Genomic DNA, 19,624 nt, shown 5'->3' on the forward strand with positions numbered 1-19,624 from the left:
CAAAAATTGTAAAACAACCATTCTCTCAACCTATTAGATTGCTTTATTTGTAAATGAAGGCTTCTCATGCATTTTACCCGAATTCACTGGTAAAGGTCTCACCAAACCCAGATAGCTCTTAAACGGGTTATAACATCTCATTATATTAAAAATTAGTCTCATCAAATATTTGAAATGAAAATCATATAAAATAGGGATGTACCAAAAATTAATATCTTATTTTATTTAAAAAAGATTATATTTATAATTAAGAAACAATTTTATAATAAATAAAATAAACGGGTAATGGGTATCACCAAACCCAGATAGCTTTTAAACCGGATTATAAGATATCATTTATTTGTGAAACCATTTTATCATCAAACCTCAAGTATATTAATCATTAACTTTCTTACAATAAATAAAATTAAATCCATATATATATATATATATATATATATATATATTAAAAACGAATAATGTAAAACAACCTTCGTAATACAAAGGATAAAATCTAGTAACTATATAGTTTGAAATGAAAAAAACCTACAGTGAAGTGTGAATCCTCTTAGAACAAGAAGAACCACGCCTATCTCGAAACATAAAATCCCAACAAACATAAGAAAACTATAAAAAAATATATACTTCTTTGTCACCAAATCCCAACACAAAAGCCACCCTAATTTTCTTTTCAAACTATTAGGCATTGGTCAATATTAATCCCAATTAATAATGTGACTCCTAGCAATCCCAACTTTTAATGTTGTTATCATTAACAATTTTGGTCTAACAAATTGTTAACCTCGTTAACTTCTGATGACGTGACGTATGACATGGCAACGACTAGGATTATTTTCAATTTACAATTTATGGAATTAATTACACGAATGATCCCTATGGTTTACACAAATTATGAATTTAATACACAGTTTTTGTTTATTAAACTTTTAACACAGCATTTTTAAGCAAGTAACGTATTCAGTCTGAGCAGTTGAGTTAAATTTTGGTGTTAATTTTATGTGAAATGACAAAAATACCCTTAACTTAAATATTTAAAAGATATATAATATAACCATTAAAAATATATATTTATCCCAACCCACCCCTACCCCACCTCTCGCTTTCTGTCTCTCTTGAATACCGCCTAGAAACCACCGCGACTACCGTCTACGTGACCCCGCCGTCGTCATGCCCTGCTGTCATCAAACTACACTGTTTGAGTTTCCAGGTAAACTACTCTCTCCGGCCTACCAATCCCCCATCGACACCACAATCTGAAAACCCTAGATTGTTCTTTCGATTGGCCACAAACACCTTTGCGGTGAACCCTGGTAGTGACAGTGGTGTGAATTTTGACGGCGCGCTGGTTGCAAATCGATTTGCAGATCTGAAACTTGTTTTTTAAAGAACATATCTGAAATGAGTTAAGGAGGTCGTGGTAGTGTAATAAATTGAAAAATGTCGTGTTAAAAGTGTAATAAATGAAAACTGTGTATTAAATTAATAATTTGTATAAATCATAGGGATTATTCTTGTAATTAATTCCATAAATTGTAAATTGGAAAAAAATCCTAGTTAACACGCCACGTCATCAGAAGTTTACGGGGTTTACCATTTTATTAAGATCAAGATTGTTAATGATAACAACATTAAAAGTTGGGATTACTAGGAGTAACGTTGTTAGTTGGGATTAATATTGCCCAATGCCTGATAGTTTGTATTATTCAAATCCAATTTTCCTATATATAAATATTAAAAAGAGATTTTTACATATTTCTCCTTCCTAACCCTTTGAAATTACATATTTTCTCAAAATATAAGCTTTTGAAAATATATAATTTCAAAAGGAAAATATGTAAATGCCCCTAAAAAGGGATTTTTACATAATGTAAAACAACCCCGTAATACGAAGAATAAAATCTAGTACCTATATAGTTTGGAATGAAAAAAACCTACGGTGAAGTGTGAACCTCTTAGAACAAGAAGAACCACGCCTATCTCGAAACATAAAATCCCAAGATAAGAAAACTATAAAAAAATATATACTTCTTTGTCACCAAATCCCAACACAAAAGCCACCCTAATTTTCTTTTCATGGGGTATAAAACATAATTAAATAGGCAGCATTGCACATATGCACGCAACATCGCACCGCCTTTTGTTCTAGAGATTTTTTAACGTATGGGGCTGACACACCACGGCCAATCAACCAGCTACAAAATGTCCTGCCGCGTGTGACACCAGGGCAACTATCCAAAAGCGGTGCGACGTAAATGCTTGGGTCACTAGAGGCATACTCCTCACCACAACTGAACACAAGACCGCCAAACACCTCCCGTTTATCACCGGCAGAGGTGGTGGTGTTATTGAAAGATCTCAGATGGCTAGATACAGCAGCGAGAGAGGATAAAGCTGCGGTAGAATTCTCATGGTAAAAACGGAATGTATCGCCGGTTTTGATGCCGTTGCCATTAACATACAAATACCCCATCTCAGTCCTGCATGAAGATGATAAAACCAAATAAATTGTAATGTGTTTATATGTATATAATAAAAAATCATGACATAAGCACTTATCAATTTAGTGAGTTAATATTCTATTTGTTACATATAACATTTGGAGCTTTTTTCTAAACAATTGTTTATTGTTGTTTCATCATTAAGCTTAACTACTTCCTTAGTATGCCAGAACACGGTTAATAAGCTACTATTTAGAAAAAGAAAAATAATTTAATTGCTCAAAGAAAAAGACGATATTAAAAACAAGAACAAAAAATAAGTGTCGTACCCATGAATTGAATAGAATGCAAGAGACGTCATACATCCAGCTTTTTCTCGATCAATGGAGTATTTTCTTTCTTTTGTTACCTCAATGTAGAGATCACGACTCTCTGATCCTACCTGTCATTATTTATGAACAATTAAAAGTCAAAACTTTAGAGCATTCACAACAAAAACTTTAGAGCATTCACCACAGCTCCTCTATAATTTGGGAGAGAAATCTCTAATTTTTTTTAGAGGGTTGCAAGTGGTTGTGAGTAGAGGAGAGTAAAAATTTTAAAGATGAGTAAATTTGAAAGTGGTTGTGAGTAGAGAAAATATAATGATAAAGATGTAAAAAAGTATTATTTAATTGTATATGAGAGAGAAAATGTAATAATTTTTAGTGTAATTATAAAGATAGAGAAGCTGCTTGGAATGCTCTTAGAGAAAAGAGAAAATAAATTGCAAGAAAATGGAACATAGTCTCATCGTATTTCTACTCAAAACTTATATGACATGCCGCCAACAGCCAAAAGGTCAGCATGGACTTCAGTGGCATCACTTTGAATTTTGACCAGTAACCGTCTTATGAATCTCTTAAAGTCTTAGATAAAAATTTTGAAAGTATGAACCTTAGATCCTTAATTATCAGATTCTTTAGTTTGGGTCCATTTTGAGAGAGAACAATAATGGATAATTGGAAATGCGACCAAATTATGTATCAAAAGTCCAGATATTCATCAAATAATCTGTAAAACTAATTTCATAACATACTTCTAAAAGTTCAAAATTTCATATAGATCACCACACGTGGCCATTAAAATATCATGATTTTCATAAATTTCATATTGATATATATACTTCAAATGAGTATGTATGAAATTTTGAACTTTTAATATAATTTATAGTGAGAACCTGTTCAGGAATAAATAGGTTCGGGTCTGAACGGTTCTTACAAAATGAGCTCGGGTCAAAGCAGGTTCGAAGCAAAATGAATTTGGGTCAATACGGGCTGATTTGAAAAAGTAACCCCACCCCCCTTTCGCCTACCACGTTAAAAAAAAGTTGTTACCTAAGGGTTAAACTGAGTCGTTTTAGAAAACAAAACCAAAAAAGAAAGTGCCCACTCTACCCCACCCGAAATTAACCCATTATTTACAGTTATAATAGAGTAGCTTGAGTATTAACTAAAGATAAAGAATAACATACTTCATCATAAACTTGATTCAAAATAGTTGCAGCACCAATATTCTCATGTGTCCCTTCTCTCCTTGCAGCAATTAAAGTCGAATAGCCTTTATCAATAATGAATGTTGCCTTGTATGTGGGGCCTACAGGTGACAACCCGCTTGCTAATACAGCATGAAATTGGGTTTCTCCTATGCCTGCTCAAAAATATTTAAGAATTTTTTCATAGCCGGATGGAACCGACCTTCAAATGCAACATAAACTAATTAAATTACAAAGAAAAACTTATTTGAGTTTTAATCCGAAAGAATAGTACTTGAGAATTTAGATTTTAAGGACTCAAGTAGCAACTTGAAAATATAAACACAAGGATACGATAAAACAAAAAAAATATATATCTACAAATGTAGGTTTTGATGTTACCGGGAGGTTTATTCCTATCCACTGCAAACACCAAGGCAGCGGCAGCAGAAGTACCAAATTTAGCATCATTGGTACATCGATACTGATGGATGTTATCACCAACAATGACAGTTTCTGATGCCATAGCATAATCTACAATAATGGAAAAATGACAAAATTAACTATACAAGTTGGCATAACAAAGGCAGGCAACAAAGTGTTTTGGAACCAACACAAACCCATTTTTTCCAAAATAGATATCATGCAGTTGCTGTAGCCCTGTAAACAAATAATAAAGGAATTTGACCTTGTTAAGAATACATAAAGGTTATTATTGGTAATATATGCACAGATAACACAAGCAACGTTGACTTACACAGAACATTATTATGGCAGCAGGGGAACTAGACCCTGAAACAGAATTTGAGAATTCCCTAATGTCTGTTATAAATTTGTCAATCATGACCATTTTTGGTTCCTGGTACATAAATTCACAAACTTATAGAGTATAAAGAGCTTAAACAAGAAAAAAAGATACGAGATTTGATACCTCAATTTGCTTTGAAAGTGAGATTGCTGTAACTTTCAGACCTGGTAGAAATCCAACAGTCAGCATGATTCCATTAGGTTTGTATGGAAATACGAACTCAACCTGCAGATTATTCGATTCGTTACTTTCTTGACACCAAAAAATAGCAAGTGGTAGAAAATAACTAAGAAAACCTTTTTGAATTCATCAGAAAGTGCATCTCTTGCGATGATTCCACGGGGACTATTAGTTATGACCGGAACTTGAGAGGCTAGTGCTTTAGTAATCCGCTATCCATTCATGAAATCAGTACTATTTCAAAGCATGAGAATATGCAAATCGATTTAGAGTTTAGACAGAACAACACCTAATAATTCATGGATAAAAACTGAAATTGAATAATCATATTTGAAGTAGAAATGACATACGAGGTGATGAGCCTCTTTCACAACGTCCGTCTCATGGTCGTATAAGCCACCAACCGAAACAATGGCAAAATGAGGACGAATTGGTTCAGATAATACTTTATTCACCACCTCCTCTACAGCAATCTAATCAAATTTAATTAATTAATAAGGGCATACAAATGAAAACGGTCGAATGATTTATAATTTCTGATTTAGGTAAACATTACATGGAAAGAAGAATTGAGGGAGGAGAGCTTGGGACGACTAAGTACGCGTTCGCAAATGACGTTCCATGAGCGATTAACGCAAGCGGCGTAGGCGAAGGAGGTAGTGACGATGTTGTGAAGAAGGTCATCACCGATGACATCAATATCCATTCCGCACTGCGGTGTTTGATGGTGGTGTCTGTTTTGACGCTAGTGGCTGTTTATAATAAAAATAGACTTAGTATTTGCTCTTTCAGCACCTCTTTGATACGGGGTATTAGTGACAAGATTCTAGTATTTGGTACTTACAGCTACGAATATTCCAGTATTTGGTACTCGTTTGGTATATGTAATATGTATAAGCTTTTATTGGAATGTTCAACACTCAACCCGTATGTATGAGCGGAACCCGTCGGATTCCGGTTCAACGCTTCAAGTGGTTACGGTTTGAGGGTTATAGTTTATTGAACGTCGGTACCGTACGGGTAACCATACCAATTTAGCGATTTGGTACGGTACCGGTACCCGTACTGGTATTCGAACCGATTCAGTTTATATATTACTCGTACCTAGGGATGAGCAAATTCGGTACTGTTACCGAAATCGGTACCGGTGCCGATATGGTACCATCGGTACCGAATCGGTACCAAAGTTTTGAGTTTCAGTGTCGGTACCGGTACCGGTATTTCCTGAAGTTTTTACCTTCAATCCCGGTACTGATACTCACGTGGTGCTGACGTGGCACTGTGGATGGGCTTTGACGCCCCTCACCATAGCATACAGCCTAAGGGTGAGGTAGTGGAAGTGTGATAGAGAACAACATAGTTGAGGTGGCAGTCCCGGCTCTTGGGTGGTGCAACCCAGACCACCGGCGGGGGCACTTACTTTTTGGGGCACAAAAAAAAAAAAACACACACACACACACACACACACACACATATATATATATATATATATGGGAGGGTTATCCTAAAAATAAATAGTTTCTAGGAAGAGTATGAATAAATCATAGCAATTGGATCATGTTAATCAATGGTTGAGATTTAAAATTACCAAAAACCGACATAGTTTCCTACAATTACTCTTTCACCATTATAACCGACTTAGTTTCCTAGAATTATTCTTTTGCCATAGGTTTTAATGCCAAATGTCAAAAATCTATTTGTTCTTACCATTCCTATGAAACTCTTTATTCTTATTTGAACCCTTTTACACACACACACACACACATATATATATATATATTAAATTTCTTTATATAATAGGAATAAATCTTAATCCCCTTATTACATATTGGGCCCAATTTTTGTGCTACCATAATCCATTTGTGGTATTGAGCCCAAACTAATTAAAAAAAATGATAATAACTAATAAACCGATTAATTGACTTCTTCAAGGAATTTAGAGAAAATGGTTTTTCAAAAGCCAGATGAAGCTAAGAAGATTGCTTTCGAAATGGGCATTGGCCCGATATTTGCACAAAAACATGTAATTAAAAGGAAGAAACAAAGTAATGAGTGTTCAAGCAGCCAAGAAACTTCATTTACTCCTCAAAAGAATTTTAGAGTAAATTATTTTTATATATTAGTGATCAAGCTATTACTTCTCTTGAGATAAGATTTGATCAATTCAAAAACTATGAAAAATTATCTAAATTTTTGTTTACACAAAACTTGAGGGAAATTGAAGATGGAGATCTTCAGTTATCTTGTAATTTTCTTAAAAATGCACCTAGGTTTGAAGGAAGATCGGATATTGATGGCGAGAAGCTTTATATGGAGTTAAGCTCTTTAGACACATTATATACCATGGAATTTAGTAGCTCTATTGAAGTTTTGAAGCATTTGAACGACACCCAAGAAAATTTCCCAAATGAAAGGACTGCATATAAAATATTATTAACTGTTTCAGTCACGGTGGCATCCGCAGAAAGAAGCTTTTCAAAATTGAAGTTATTAAAATATTATTTACGATCCACAATATCCCAAGAAAAACTCAATGGATTGGCGATGATAGCCATCGAGAGCGAAATTTTAGATAGTATAAACCGCGAAGAGATGATCAAACAATTTGCTGTTAAGAATGCTAGAAGAGCTTCATAAATTATCGGTTAGACGTTAGCTTTTATTGTATTTGAGTTTATTACTATAATTTTGCTATTTTTGTTGTTATAACGTTAATGTTGTTTAAAAAAAAATATTATATATTTCGTTATTTGTTAGGGCCTACGGGCCTTTTTTATGCTCGTCCTAGGTATTTAAATTCTCGAAGACGGCCCTGCAAGATGGTACAAACACGAGCAACGCCACCACCTTTAGGTAACGTAAAAACTATAATGAAGCGGGAAGTCTAGCTATCAAGCAAATGCATAGACACGTAACATGAAACAACATGCACGTATGGGCATGTAGACACGCACTTCAATTCACATACAAAGTACATAACAACTCATACACTTTGACAAGAATTTTAAACTTGTTTAAGTCAAGAGTTGTTTTAGCTTGACCTAGTTTGACACACATAACAAATTTATCTCTAAATTTGTTTAACCCATCACATCTTATGACCACTATAATTTAACTAGATATCATATTCGCTAAATTTATCTTTAAATTTTGTTTGACATACCAAATATGATTATCCATCTCTATCTTTTTCTCACTCACAAACATTTATTTTATGTTACTTTTCTCTTTCTTAAATTCCAACAAACGCTTACAAGATGACAAATAGTGGATCTATATATATGTGGAAAATGACTACTCGTAAAACTTTAGAGATATAAATGATGATTGAGATCTTGATGGAGTTGAAAAATAAAGAAAGTATCCGCATTTTGAAGATTAAGATAGAGACGAAGTTTCCGTTATGAATGCTCTTGTATTAGCTTTTCCGATTACTATATTACTACAAACCTAGCGCTTCACATACAACAATCAATTACTAGCTTAAGCAAACAATCATTTTAACGATTTACGCGTGTTTGATGATCATGTCCTCATCAATGTTTTAAAAACCGGTATTTTGTTCGTACCGGATTGGATTAAAAAATAGTACAACCGGTTGAACCGGGAGTTTCAACCATGTTGTATAGTTTACTCTATAATTTCATATAAATACAACTTTAACTAAAAAAAATACATGATTCTATAATAAAATATCATCCAAAAGTTAATCCATATTCAAAAAATAATACAAAAGCACTTGGAATTTGGATACAAAATCAGTCAATTACATAATAATATAGTATAGAAAATTAGAAACCGACCTTGATATTGAAGCTTCAATAGCAAATTAGTAGTTCCTATATAATCGATTTGCACTTCTTGTTTAATCAATTATTGTATAATCGGTTAGCAGTTCCTTGTGAAGGATGAGGGAATCGTCATGGAAACTAATATTTTTTTTTGAACGACAAGAAACTAATATTATTTAGGCTAGGTTAATGGTAATTGGTAAAAAAATAGGCCTAACAAAAAAAAGGTCGGTGGGCTTTAAACCGGTTTAACGGTATAAACCGGTTTTTATAGAAAACCGGCCGGTTCGATGTCCCTCAAAACCGCTCAAATAAACCGGGTCCGACTGAACCTGAACCCGCGTTGAGTCATTACACCCACAGTATTAAAAAGACGGTGCAACAACGACCTCAATTTCAATTTTAATGGCGGAAGAAACCCAACTGGACAACTGCGGCGTTACCGGCGACATGAATGCTTTGGAAGCAGTTGCTCGGTCGTGGCTAGCCACTCTCCCGGCGGGCAAGTCTGTAAACCCATCCGACGTGGAAGCGTGGCTCCAATCCAACAACTCATCATCAATACCTGATCACATCAAATCGATGCCTCCATCCGACGTGTACCAGCTCATCAAATCCTTTTCAACTCCTCCGTCTAATGAGGTCTCATCATCATCATTCAATTTCAATTTTACCGTCTAATAGGGTTTTTCATGTTGTGTGTGGTGCGATCACAAGTCCAAAGTTTCGGTTTTTTAGGTTTTGGGTTCGATTCGGTTTTTGGGTTCAATTCGGTTTTGCTAATAATTAATAGAATATTGTACATTTTGGCTGACCTAGAATATTGTCTGAAATGATTTAATCTCATACAAATTGACAAGGCACAACCAATTAACGTCAAATAAAACAAATATTCAACCTTTTGAAACATAAATAAATGATTCAAAGAAAATGTAATTCAACAAATCGGATTTTTCGGTTTGGTTCTTTTTTTTTTTTAACAAAACCGAACCGAAGCAAATATTTTGGTTTGCACTAAAAATCAAAGCCAAACTGTCAGTTTCTAATTCGGTTTGGTTTTCTCGATTTCATGCACACCCCTATTTATATTTAATTATTTGTGCATTCCATTAAAGGTTGATTGTGGTTTTTAGGGCATATTTTTATTGCAATTTATGGGATGCTAAACGATCAATTTGTGTATATAATGGTTATTGTGTTGAATTGTTGATTATGTTTATATAGGGAAAAGATCCCTTTTATTTTCGTTTCCAACGGTCGGAGCAATGGATGCCGGTATACAATTGGTTAGAGAGTTTAAACACAGATGAGGTAGTTAGCAAAATACAAGTTCAAGACTGGCTTACTGCGAATGCAACGATCATGAAAGATATGGTGGAAAAACATCCCGGTTGTCATTTGGTGCACTACATTAGAAAGTGCCACAAGAAAATACTCAAGAAAAGAGGGAAGGAAGAGGTAAAATTTATATTCACCGCTTCTTTTTATTTTGTGTTCAGTTAATTCAAAAAGCTTTCTTCTTGTGTTGCGGTTCCATATTAGTTTTGGGAAAACCGCAAGAAAATGCAATGTACTAGAATACCAGTCAGTTCTTGGTTTTAAAGTCATATACGACATACATTCGTTTAGTTACCAAATTACGCAGTTTGTTTCATCAACTGCTAAAAACGGTATGCTGTTATGAATTGCATATGTTGATAAGAAACGATATGTTCATTAAATGGTTAAAAAAAGGTACATTGTATTTGCATGCAGTTTGCTATCAAAATTTATTTTGTGGTCACTTGATTCAAAAAGCTTCTTTTTTTGTTACATGGAAACATTTTATTTTGCGGAAATCTACAACAAAGTGCAATGTACTAGTCACTTTTTAGTTTTGTTATATGCGATACACATTCTCTTAATTGTTTAATGCAACAGACTTACCATTTTTCACCAACTTATGCGGCTTGTTTCATTAGCTGCTGAATAACGTATGTTGTTACAAATCGCATATTTTGGCAAGAAATGGCAAGTACTTTCATGCTGTTTGCTATCTAATTTATTGCAAAAGCTTTTAAACACGAATCAGGCAAAGATTCTACAATATCTTTCTTAGTGCGACCTAAGTTTATTTAAATTTCATAATGGCGACTTAATATGTTATTACTTATTCATTTTGCAGGGATTGCATACTCGTGTTAGGAAACGTTCTTCAAAAGCTCACAAGACCAAAGAAAAGAAATCACTAGCTATGCCACCGAGTATGACTTACGTTTTTTCATGCATCACTTTTCCTTTACTCCGTTAATGAATTCATTGGTTTCCGTTTGTGTCCATTTTTTTAATTGTTTAAATTGATTTAATAAAAAAGTTGATTTTTTTTTATTTATTTTTGCAGGTAGTAGCGCGACCAAACTCCCAAAGGACGGTCCTACATACATGGTGAAACGGAATGAAGCTTTTCAAAAATACCAGATGTGAGTTTTGTTTTATATCTTTATAATTCTTCAAAGATTTAGTTATAAAAACCGTTCCCGTGTTTTGTGAAATTTGCACAATATGTTCATTTTTTAGAAATTCAAGGTGTGTCAACATGTTCATGGTTCTGTAACACCTTTGCTCTCTCAATTTAACTAAGTTCTCCATGTGTTTTGCACATATGGGCAATTTTGTCATTCCGTTTTCCAAACATATACGAAAATTTACCGTAATTTATGAACATTGGACATTGAAATCACGATGAAAACGTGTCTTTTAAAAGTCAAACTGAAAGCGTTAAAACATAATAAAGCTTAATTGGGAAAAAGGGGAACAAAAGTGTTAACAGAATTGTGAAAGTAGGGGACTATTTTGAATTTTTAAGAAATATGTACCTTTTGTGCAAAGTTTGCAAAGTACAGGGATGGTTTTTGTAATTAACATTTCTTTCTGTATTTTGCAACAATCCTCATTTGGAGCAAAATAGTCATGTCATATTGTTAGGTATGAATTTCTAACACGACACGAACCTAACTAAAAATTCACGGATTTGGTTTAGTCTAAATGTGTTTGGTTAGTTTCGGGTTTGAACCCGCAAATACGTTAAGCTAAACATGCCTTGTTTGTGTCGAACCAATTGGTTCACCTTTTGACCCGCTTATTATTTTTTAAATCTGTTTTGTGTAATAATTGAGCCAGAACTATTTGGGGGTTTTTTTTTTGCCAAAATTTGAAAGTTCAAAAACAAGTTGGCATAGTTAAATCCTAATTTTTAAAAGAAAATAAAAATAACAAGTAGTTTTAGAATCTTAAAGTATTAAGATGCAAAAAATATAAATAAATAGTAATTTTTTTGGGTTAAATGGGTCATTTGTGTGGACCTGCAAATGCGCGTGTCATGTTCAGGTTAGTATGAAACTTTCAGGTTTGTGTCTAGCTCGACCTGCCAACCCATGAAATTGACTTGTTTAGCCACGTAACTATAGATAATGAATTTGCGGCTCCTTATATTTATTAATTTGTGTTAACAGTTTAGCAGAACTGGAAAAACAGCTTGGCGCCATGTTTCGAAATCAAGAAACCGCAAACGTTGTAACTGGGCCATGATTTTTTTGTTTATCATAAGTTAGCATGATGCACAATAAACATAGGTATGGTGGTTTGGTCGCTAAACCACTCATGTTAGTGAAGATTAGACAAATGTTATGACTGTTGGATGTTTTACTTTCTAGTGCTATTCACAAAGTCTCTAAAGTTTGTGAAGTGTAGGTTGGTTTATGAGGATAATTTTGTGAAAGTGAAGTGTTTGGCTATGCTTATTTAACTCCAAAAGTGCTTTTAACAAGCTTATTTACTTATAGCTTTTTTAAAAGTAGTTTTTTTTTAAATGTTTGGATTAGCTTCTGTGGTTGGAAAAATCAAAAAGCAGGTAAAATGACAAAAAATGACATTTTTATATATTTGTTAGTTTTACAGATAATCGAATGGTGGGTATATTTGTAATTTGGTATTCCAAAAACAAAAAGCAAAACAAAAAGTTTGGACTTCCTGCTTCTGAAAAACAGTTTTTTAACCAGTAATAAAAAACAAAAACGAAAATTGCTTTTGTGATACCCAAACATACTTATTTGCTTTTTGAAAAACAGATAAGCAAGTTTAAAAAACTTAGTCAAGCATGTCCTAACTAAGAACAACTCATAAGTTATTCACACACAAGATAACATCAACTTAATTTTGGTTTCTAAAATAATTGAATAAAAAAGGTATAACCATATAAAAGATTAATTTATTTCTCATAATTTAATTATTTTGTGCTATCGTATTAGCTAAGTTTGTTAAAAATGAAATGTTTGGTGACATGCAACATGATGTTCATGTGGATCCTTGTCGAAACAGATTTAAAAGCATAAATTACGAGAGAGCACATATTCTTTAAAAATGTATTAAGTAGACTGTACCCATGTATATGAATTGTGTGTGTCAAAACAAGTCCATTTGTTTTGGGTTAGTATGGGCAATTTTGAAAGTGAGGTGGATCATATATATCAAAAAGAAGTTTTCAAGGAGTTTAAGATGAGTTGAGAAGATATATTGCGACATCTCGTGTTTATTTGTTAAGCTTACCGAACGAACTTGGTTCATGTTGGTTCATTTATTAAACTGACGGACATAAATGAGCTTCTCGTCTAATAGTTTACGAACGATTTGTAGGGCATTTGGTTCGTTTACTGCCACACGACAGAACAACCATTGATCATTACACTTGAAAACCCGTTTTTTAAAGAAACCGTTTTGATCGGATCCAACTTGACTTCAACCACCCTGACTCATTACCATTATTATTGCTACTATATATAAACAAGAACTTTGGTGCTGCGAGTGCCCTATTGGGCTACTTGACGGCACTATATTAATCCGTGAATTTTTTTTTCATTTCATTTAGTTACCATAACGAACGTAATGGAAGCCGACCAAAATTTTTTTAGAAGTACCATACGAAGCTGATGAAAATCAACTAAATTCGCGTAAACTCAACACCTTAACATCCGTGACTGATAACGTTTGGGTTTTATCAACGCGCAAACCGAGGCCCCCCTTCCCATTGCCATTGATCCACCTCAATTTATATATTTTTCCCTGTCTTTTAACTTCGGTACGGAAACAAAACGTAATCAAAAGTAACCGAATTCGTGTCGATTTACGGCACAAAAGAAAAGAAAATCTGCAAACGACGAACTGAATGCCAATGGCGGAAGAAACCCTACCGGACAACGGCGGCGTTGGTCAAAACCCAACCGGCGACATGAATGATATGGAAACAGTTGCTCGATCGTGGCTAGCCACTCTCCCGGCAGACAAGCCTTTAAACCCATCCGACGTGGAAACGTGGCTCCAGTCCAACGGTTCATTACCACCTGATCACATCAAATCCATGCCTCCACCCGACGTCTACCAGCTCATCACTTCCTTCTCAACCGACGTAACTCCGTCCATTGAGGTATGCATCATCACTCAATACAATACAATACAATACAATACAATACAATACAATACAATACAATACAATACACGTGTATGCTTACAATTAGAGCAATTTCATATTCGAATTTTATTTTCTGAGTTTGTGTTACATTGAGCAATTATTTAGGTTTAAGTATCACTTCCAAGTTAATCTGAGTTCTCATCAGTGAGGGATGACCAATAACCGAAACCGAACTGAAATTAACCGAAAATTGTTTATCTGTTTATTTTGTACCCTCAGCTAAACGAAATTAACTGAAAATTGTTTATCTTGTACCCTCGATTAAACGAAATTAACCAAACTGAACCATTCATGTTTTCAAATATTTCTAGCTTTTATGCCTTCATTTTATGTGTTTCTATACTAAAATTTTAGCCCAAGTTTGGTTATTAACGAAAACCAAACCGATTAACCGAAAGCCGATTGGTTAGTAAGCTAAATTAACCGATGAATTTGGTTTCGGTTGAGGCTAATAACCAAACCGAACCGTGCACAATCTGATGTAATTTCTTGAAATCGTTTGGCAAGGTCCATTCACTTTGATATCATGATATGCGCTTTATTATAGATTGATTGTGGTTTTAGGGCATAATGACATATTTCTATGCAATTTATGGGATGTTAAATGATACATTTGTGTGTATTGAGGTTATTGTGTTGAATTGTTGATTGTGCTTATATTCTTGTGGTAGGAAAAAGATCCTTTTCATTTTCGTTTCCAACGATCGGATCAATGGATGCCAGTATACAAATGGTTAGAGACTTTAGAAACAGATGAGGCAATTAAGTCAAAAGATGTTCTAGATTGGCTTGCTGAGAATCCGGAAATCAAGAAAGATTTGTCGTCAAGACATTCCCGTTATCATCTAGTGCACTACATTAAAAAGTGCCACATGAAAATACTCAAGAAAAGAGAGAAGAAAAAGGTAAAATTCATACCGTAACATCTCTTTATTTTGTGTCACTTGATCAAAAAGCTTTCTTCTTGTGATGCAGTTCCATTTTAGTTTAGGGTAAACTGCAAGAAAAATGTTTTTGCTAGTCGGTTTTTGGTTTCTACATTTATATGCAGTATACATTCTTTTAGTTAGTTAATGAAATACACTTACTATTCCTTACCAAAGTATGTGGATTGTGTTAGAAACTGGAAATCGAAAGCTTTGATTGCTGAATTTAAAACCCAATTCGAGATGGGAAGTCTCCGTCTACAAAGGATACAAGAGTAATTTCAAAATTCTAGCCTGGCTAAATATTAAACCCAATAACATATAAATAAGCTAGCTACTACTAACTACAAATTAACCCATGGGCTGGGATGTCGTTTTCTTTTGGGTGGGTTCGACTCACTGGAACCATTGATACGTATCATACCCACCCCCCTCTCCCTCTTTCCAGGAAAACTGACTTGTTTTCAAGTCTAAGAAGAGATACTGTTGTCAGTGCCGGGGATGTTTCCGTTTTGGCTCAAGTTGGAGGTGATGAAAAGTAGCAGAATTTTCTTCTGTGTTCGATTGTACCCCCTGCGAGAACGGGTAAAAGTCTTGGGTTATTTGAAGGCCTGGCAATTTTTACACGACACCCTTGCAAATTTGGTTGAAGCGGATGATGGCGCCATTGCCAATTCTCACTTCAAAATGATCTTCCACTTGAGTTTGGAGAGCTGCCTTCTTAACGATTGTGTCGGCCACATATTTATGGGTTGATCCGCTATCTACAAGAATTAATACCTGCTGGAACCATGAATCGTTAAGGCTGGGATGTGTGATCTTTCCATCGTAGCTTGGAGACTGATCGTAGCCATATCCTGCTGACTATCCAATTGATTTTCCATGATATTAATCTCTTAATCGCTTGCCTCAGTAGCTACCTCCAGTAGGTGATAACTACCCGTCTTGCAACGATGGCTAGGTCCATATATGTCGTCACATCTGAAGCATTCACCTTTGTTGTACCTGGACTGTTTTTCTGTATTCGAAAGACGAAGTGCTGGGGTTTGTGTGGTGGCCACATGTGGGTTGGGTGATGTTGATGAGTCAGGGGTGAACAGTTTCGAGTCAGGTTTGAGCAGGGAATTACTGGTGAGTTTCTTTTCAGTTAGGTTGTGTGTGGCTAAGTTTCCCTTCAAACTCGAGTGCAAGACTCATAGTATTGTAGACTGTGCATGGGTTATGGATACAAACATCCGCCTTCAGTTCGTCTTTAAGCTCGTTTAGGAACACACTAAGCAGACAATGATCTGCCAGTTTGAAACCCGTGCAGACCTCTTAGCAAATTCCAACCGATTTTTTATGCACGGTACCTGTTTGTTTGTTGCTGCACAAGCTTTCATCCGGGTTCTGAAATTCGGCTGGCCCAAAGTGTTTTTGCAAGGCGTGAACCAAGTCTTCCCAAAAAGTGATGGCTTGTTCGGTGGATAACCGCGAGTACAAATCTAGAGCATCCCCCTCAAGATGCATGGAAGCTACATCAACTCGTTCATCATCAGGAATATGATAGTATCCAAAGTACTTCTCCGCCTTCAAATTCCACCACGTGGGGCGCCAGTTGAGAAGGCTGGGAAATCAATTTTTATAGTTATATACAATACGCATTCTTTTAATCTTTTTAATAATGCAATATGCTCTCCGTTTCTTGCGAACTTACGTGGTTTTTTTAAACTGCCAAACAATGGTATGTTTATACAAATTGCATATTTTGGTATTCATGCAGTTTGCTATCTAATTTATTGCAAAAAGCTTTTAAGCAAGAAGTAGCCAAAGATCTCACAGTATCTTTTTAATTATGACCTAACTGTATTTAAATTTTATAATGGAGGCTTAATACGTTTTTAATTGTTGCAGGGATTGCATACTTCCATTAAGATAAGTTCTTCAAGAGCTCACAAAACTGAAGAAAAGAAATCCCAAGCTATGCTTCCAAGTAAACTTGTTTATTATTATGCATATCTTTTCTTTCCCTCCCTCAATAAAGTTGTTGGTTGCTGTTTATTATTATTATTATTTTAATTTTTGTTAACTTGATTTTAATAATAATGTTGAAAATTTTCTGTTTTGCAGGTAGTAGTGTGACCAAGCTCCCAAAGGACAGCCCTATATACATGGTGAAACGCAATGAAGCTTTTCAAAAATACCAGATGTGAGTTTTGTTTTCTATCTTTATACTATTTTACAGAGTTCATTATAAAAACCGTCCCCGTGCTTTGTGAAATTTGCAGACGATGTGTGTTTGTTCAGAAATATAAGGATAGTTCATGTGTACGTGTAACGCCTTTGTGTCCCCAGTTTAACTAATTCTCCATGTGTTTTGCGCATGTGGGTATTTTTGTTATTTTGTCCCCCTAAACAGTTACGGAAGCTTATTATAATTTATGAACATTGGATTTTAAATAACGATGAAACGTGTTTTCTAGAGTCTAACTGAAAGCATTCAAAACATATTAAAACTTAAAATTGGGAAAAACTATACAAGTTAGTAAAAACAGGACTTGATTTTACAAGAAGTATGTACCTCTTTTGCAAATTTTACAAAGCACATGGACTTTTTTGTAATTAACTTCATTTTCTTTATTTCACAAGTGTCTTTAATTGGGGCAAAATAGTCATGTCATGCGCAGGGGTGTGAATTTTTTACTTGAACCTAACTCGAAATCACGACTTTGGGTTTAGTATAAACAGGGTTGGGTCTGTTTCGGGTGGAACCTGCGAGCACATGTAGCTAAACGGGCTGTGTTCGTGTCAAACTGATGAGTTCACTGGTTAATCTGTTTAACCCTTATTATTTGTTAAATTTTGACTTCTAAAATGTCAATATGCGACAAAAAGTTTTAACAATTGTTTCAAGTTAAAAGGGTCATGTTCATGTTGACCCGCGAATACACGTGTTGCGTTCGTTGATATGATTTTCATGTTCATGTCGTGTTTGACCCATCGACCCACGAACGTGACCCGTTTAGCAGCCCTAGTCAGGTGGTTTGGATGACAAGTCGGGTTGGCCCAAACACTTAATGCTGTAAGCTATTGAATTTTTGTTATAGACTATTAACTTTATGTTGTAATATGTTTTTGTTAAGTTTGAATAATACTCTGTACTTCTATATAAAATGACTTAGGAGGTTTATACGTTAAAAATACAATTTTGGATTATTTTTAGTTGTTTTGTTCTAAGCTAAATTTGAATATACGTTTTCTTTTAGAAACAAAACATAACCTGGATTTGAATCTACTGTTTTTATTCGTGGCTAATGAGTTGAAATTGCCACTTTTATTAATAATATGCAGTTATGGCTCACAGTTTCCATTTATTGTGTCTACAGTTTAACAGAAATGGAAAAACAGCTTAGCGCCATGTTTCAAAATCAAGAAACCGCAAAAGTTGCAACAGGGCCATGATTATCATTTATTGTAAGTTAGCATGATGCACAAACAAACATACGTATGCTGTCATTTAAGTGAGGATGAAGCCAAATTATATAAGCATCTAACGTTTATACTTTCTAGTGCCATTTACAAAGTCTCTTTTAAGTTTGTGAAAGGTAAGGTTGGTTTATGAAGATTAACTTGTTGCACCTTATTTATTCACACACACAACTAGATAACATCAACTTCAATTTTGGTTTCTAAAATAATTAGATAATGAAGGTATAACCGTATAATTGTGCTTTTTTATAGTTTAGTAAGTTTATATAATTTATGTTTACACAAAAGAAGATCGAATTTGGATGGTTTCGACCTCAGTCTAATCCAATTCTATGATGAAGGTGTTTGATGTTATGGATGGTTAACCTTGCATGTGCTAACTTGCCTCACCCGCTTGCAACCTCCTATTTTCCAATGTTTTAATTGCCTACCTTCTCCGATGTCAAACCTACTTGCCTCTTGTGACTAAATTGAATTTATTTCTTTCGATGCTATCACCACTGTAGCCGCTCGATATTTTACCTCCTTATAACTTTTCATTAACTTAATAAGTTGTAAAAGTGTAACTTATGGAATTTTCCCGCTCACAATATAAGCAATCCCAAACTCCTTATTACTTTTAAAGAGTTGATAAGTTATAAGTTGGTGAAAATAAGCAATCCCAAACACCCCCTTAATTTCTTTTTTATAATAATAACAAAGTGTTGGAAATTACTCTTTTGTCCTCACATGACTTAACGGGTTTTTTGGATGGTCGTTAAGTTAAAGGACAAAAAACGAGGCACATTGTTATATAAAGGGCACCGTTTGAAAGCAAACTTTTTAAAGACTTGATCCGTAAATCAGTTGTGTTTAAATGACAATTTTTATTTCTGTCGTGTTTTATAGTATACAAAATGACTACTTGGTGCAATAGAAAAAGTGATGGTAACTTCTTTTTGAAAATGTGTTGTTTTTATATTTATATAAAAAACGCTTTTCTTTTGTGTTTCCTAAT

At 34.5% G+C, this 19,624-nt stretch overlaps 3 protein-coding genes across 3 annotated transcripts; 2 read left to right on the forward strand and 1 right to left on the reverse strand.

The window, feature by feature from the left end:
• Window positions 1-584: 584 nt before the first annotated feature.
• LOC143593666 (F-box/LRR-repeat protein At5g63520-like) lies at window positions 585-5,645 on the reverse strand. Its single transcript, XM_077073228.1, has 11 exons — window positions 5,496-5,645; window positions 5,290-5,412; window positions 5,056-5,151; window positions 4,883-4,984; window positions 4,709-4,810; window positions 4,572-4,611; window positions 4,354-4,485; window positions 3,952-4,127; window positions 2,768-2,880; window positions 2,026-2,477; window positions 585-623 (listed from the first exon to the last, which is right to left on the reverse strand). Exons 1-10 carry the CDS (start codon window positions 5,643-5,645, stop codon window positions 2,072-2,074), a joined length of 1,440 nt encoding a protein of 479 aa, XP_076929343.1. The 3' UTR covers window positions 585-623; window positions 2,026-2,071.
• Window positions 5,646-9,135: 3,490 nt separating this feature from the next.
• LOC143593667 (uncharacterized) lies at window positions 9,136-12,297 on the forward strand. Its single transcript, XM_077073229.1, has 5 exons — window positions 9,136-9,372; window positions 9,955-10,188; window positions 10,895-10,973; window positions 11,111-11,189; window positions 12,222-12,297. The coding sequence occupies exons 1-5, from the start codon at window positions 9,136-9,138 to the stop codon at window positions 12,295-12,297; spliced, it is 705 nt and encodes a 234-aa protein (XP_076929344.1).
• Window positions 12,298-13,984: 1,687 nt separating this feature from the next.
• LOC143593674 (uncharacterized) lies at window positions 13,985-18,620 on the forward strand. Its single transcript, XM_077073232.1, has 5 exons — window positions 13,985-14,188; window positions 14,905-15,138; window positions 17,053-17,131; window positions 17,269-17,347; window positions 18,525-18,620. Exons 1-5 carry the CDS (start codon window positions 13,994-13,996, stop codon window positions 18,598-18,600), a joined length of 663 nt encoding a protein of 220 aa, XP_076929347.1. The 5' UTR covers window positions 13,985-13,993; the 3' UTR covers window positions 18,601-18,620.
• Window positions 18,621-19,624: the final 1,004 nt, after the last annotated feature.

This window comes from Bidens hawaiensis, unplaced genomic scaffold (genome assembly GCF_021521415.1).
Source record: "Bidens hawaiensis isolate Kalapana, Puna unplaced genomic scaffold, B.hawaiensis_p1.1 tig00042480_1, whole genome shotgun sequence".
In the NCBI taxonomy this organism is placed as follows: domain Eukaryota; kingdom Viridiplantae; phylum Streptophyta; class Magnoliopsida; order Asterales; family Asteraceae; genus Bidens; species Bidens hawaiensis.

Bases quoted from the DNA above. Each gene is read 5' to 3' on its own strand.
- LOC143593666 (XM_077073228.1), bottom strand. From the start codon at position 5,645: ATGGATATTGATGTCATCGGTGATGACCTTCTTCACAACATCGTCACT. The intron at 4,612-4,708 runs GTAAGTCAACGT...ATTTGTTTACAG, and splicing joins CTGCCATAATAATGTTCTGT to GGCTACAGCAACTGCATGAT. The intron at 2,478-2,767 runs GTACGACACTTA...ATCTTCATGCAG, and splicing joins GCATTCTATTCAATTCATGG to GACTGAGATGGGGTATTTGT.
- LOC143593667 (XM_077073229.1), top strand. From the start codon at position 9,136: ATGGCGGAAGAAACCCAACTGGACAACTGCGGCGTTACCGGCGACATG. The intron at 9,373-9,954 runs GTCTCATCATCA...ATGTTTATATAG, and splicing joins CAACTCCTCCGTCTAATGAG to GGAAAAGATCCCTTTTATTT. The intron at 10,189-10,894 runs GTAAAATTTATA...TTCATTTTGCAG, and splicing joins AGAAAAGAGGGAAGGAAGAG to GGATTGCATACTCGTGTTAG.
- LOC143593674 (XM_077073232.1), top strand. From the start codon at position 13,994: ATGAATGATATGGAAACAGTTGCTCGATCGTGGCTAGCCACTCTCCCG. The intron at 15,139-17,052 runs GTAAAATTCATA...TAATTGTTGCAG, and splicing joins AGAAAAGAGAGAAGAAAAAG to GGATTGCATACTTCCATTAA. The intron at 17,132-17,268 runs GTAAACTTGTTT...TCTGTTTTGCAG, and splicing joins ATCCCAAGCTATGCTTCCAA to GTAGTAGTGTGACCAAGCTC.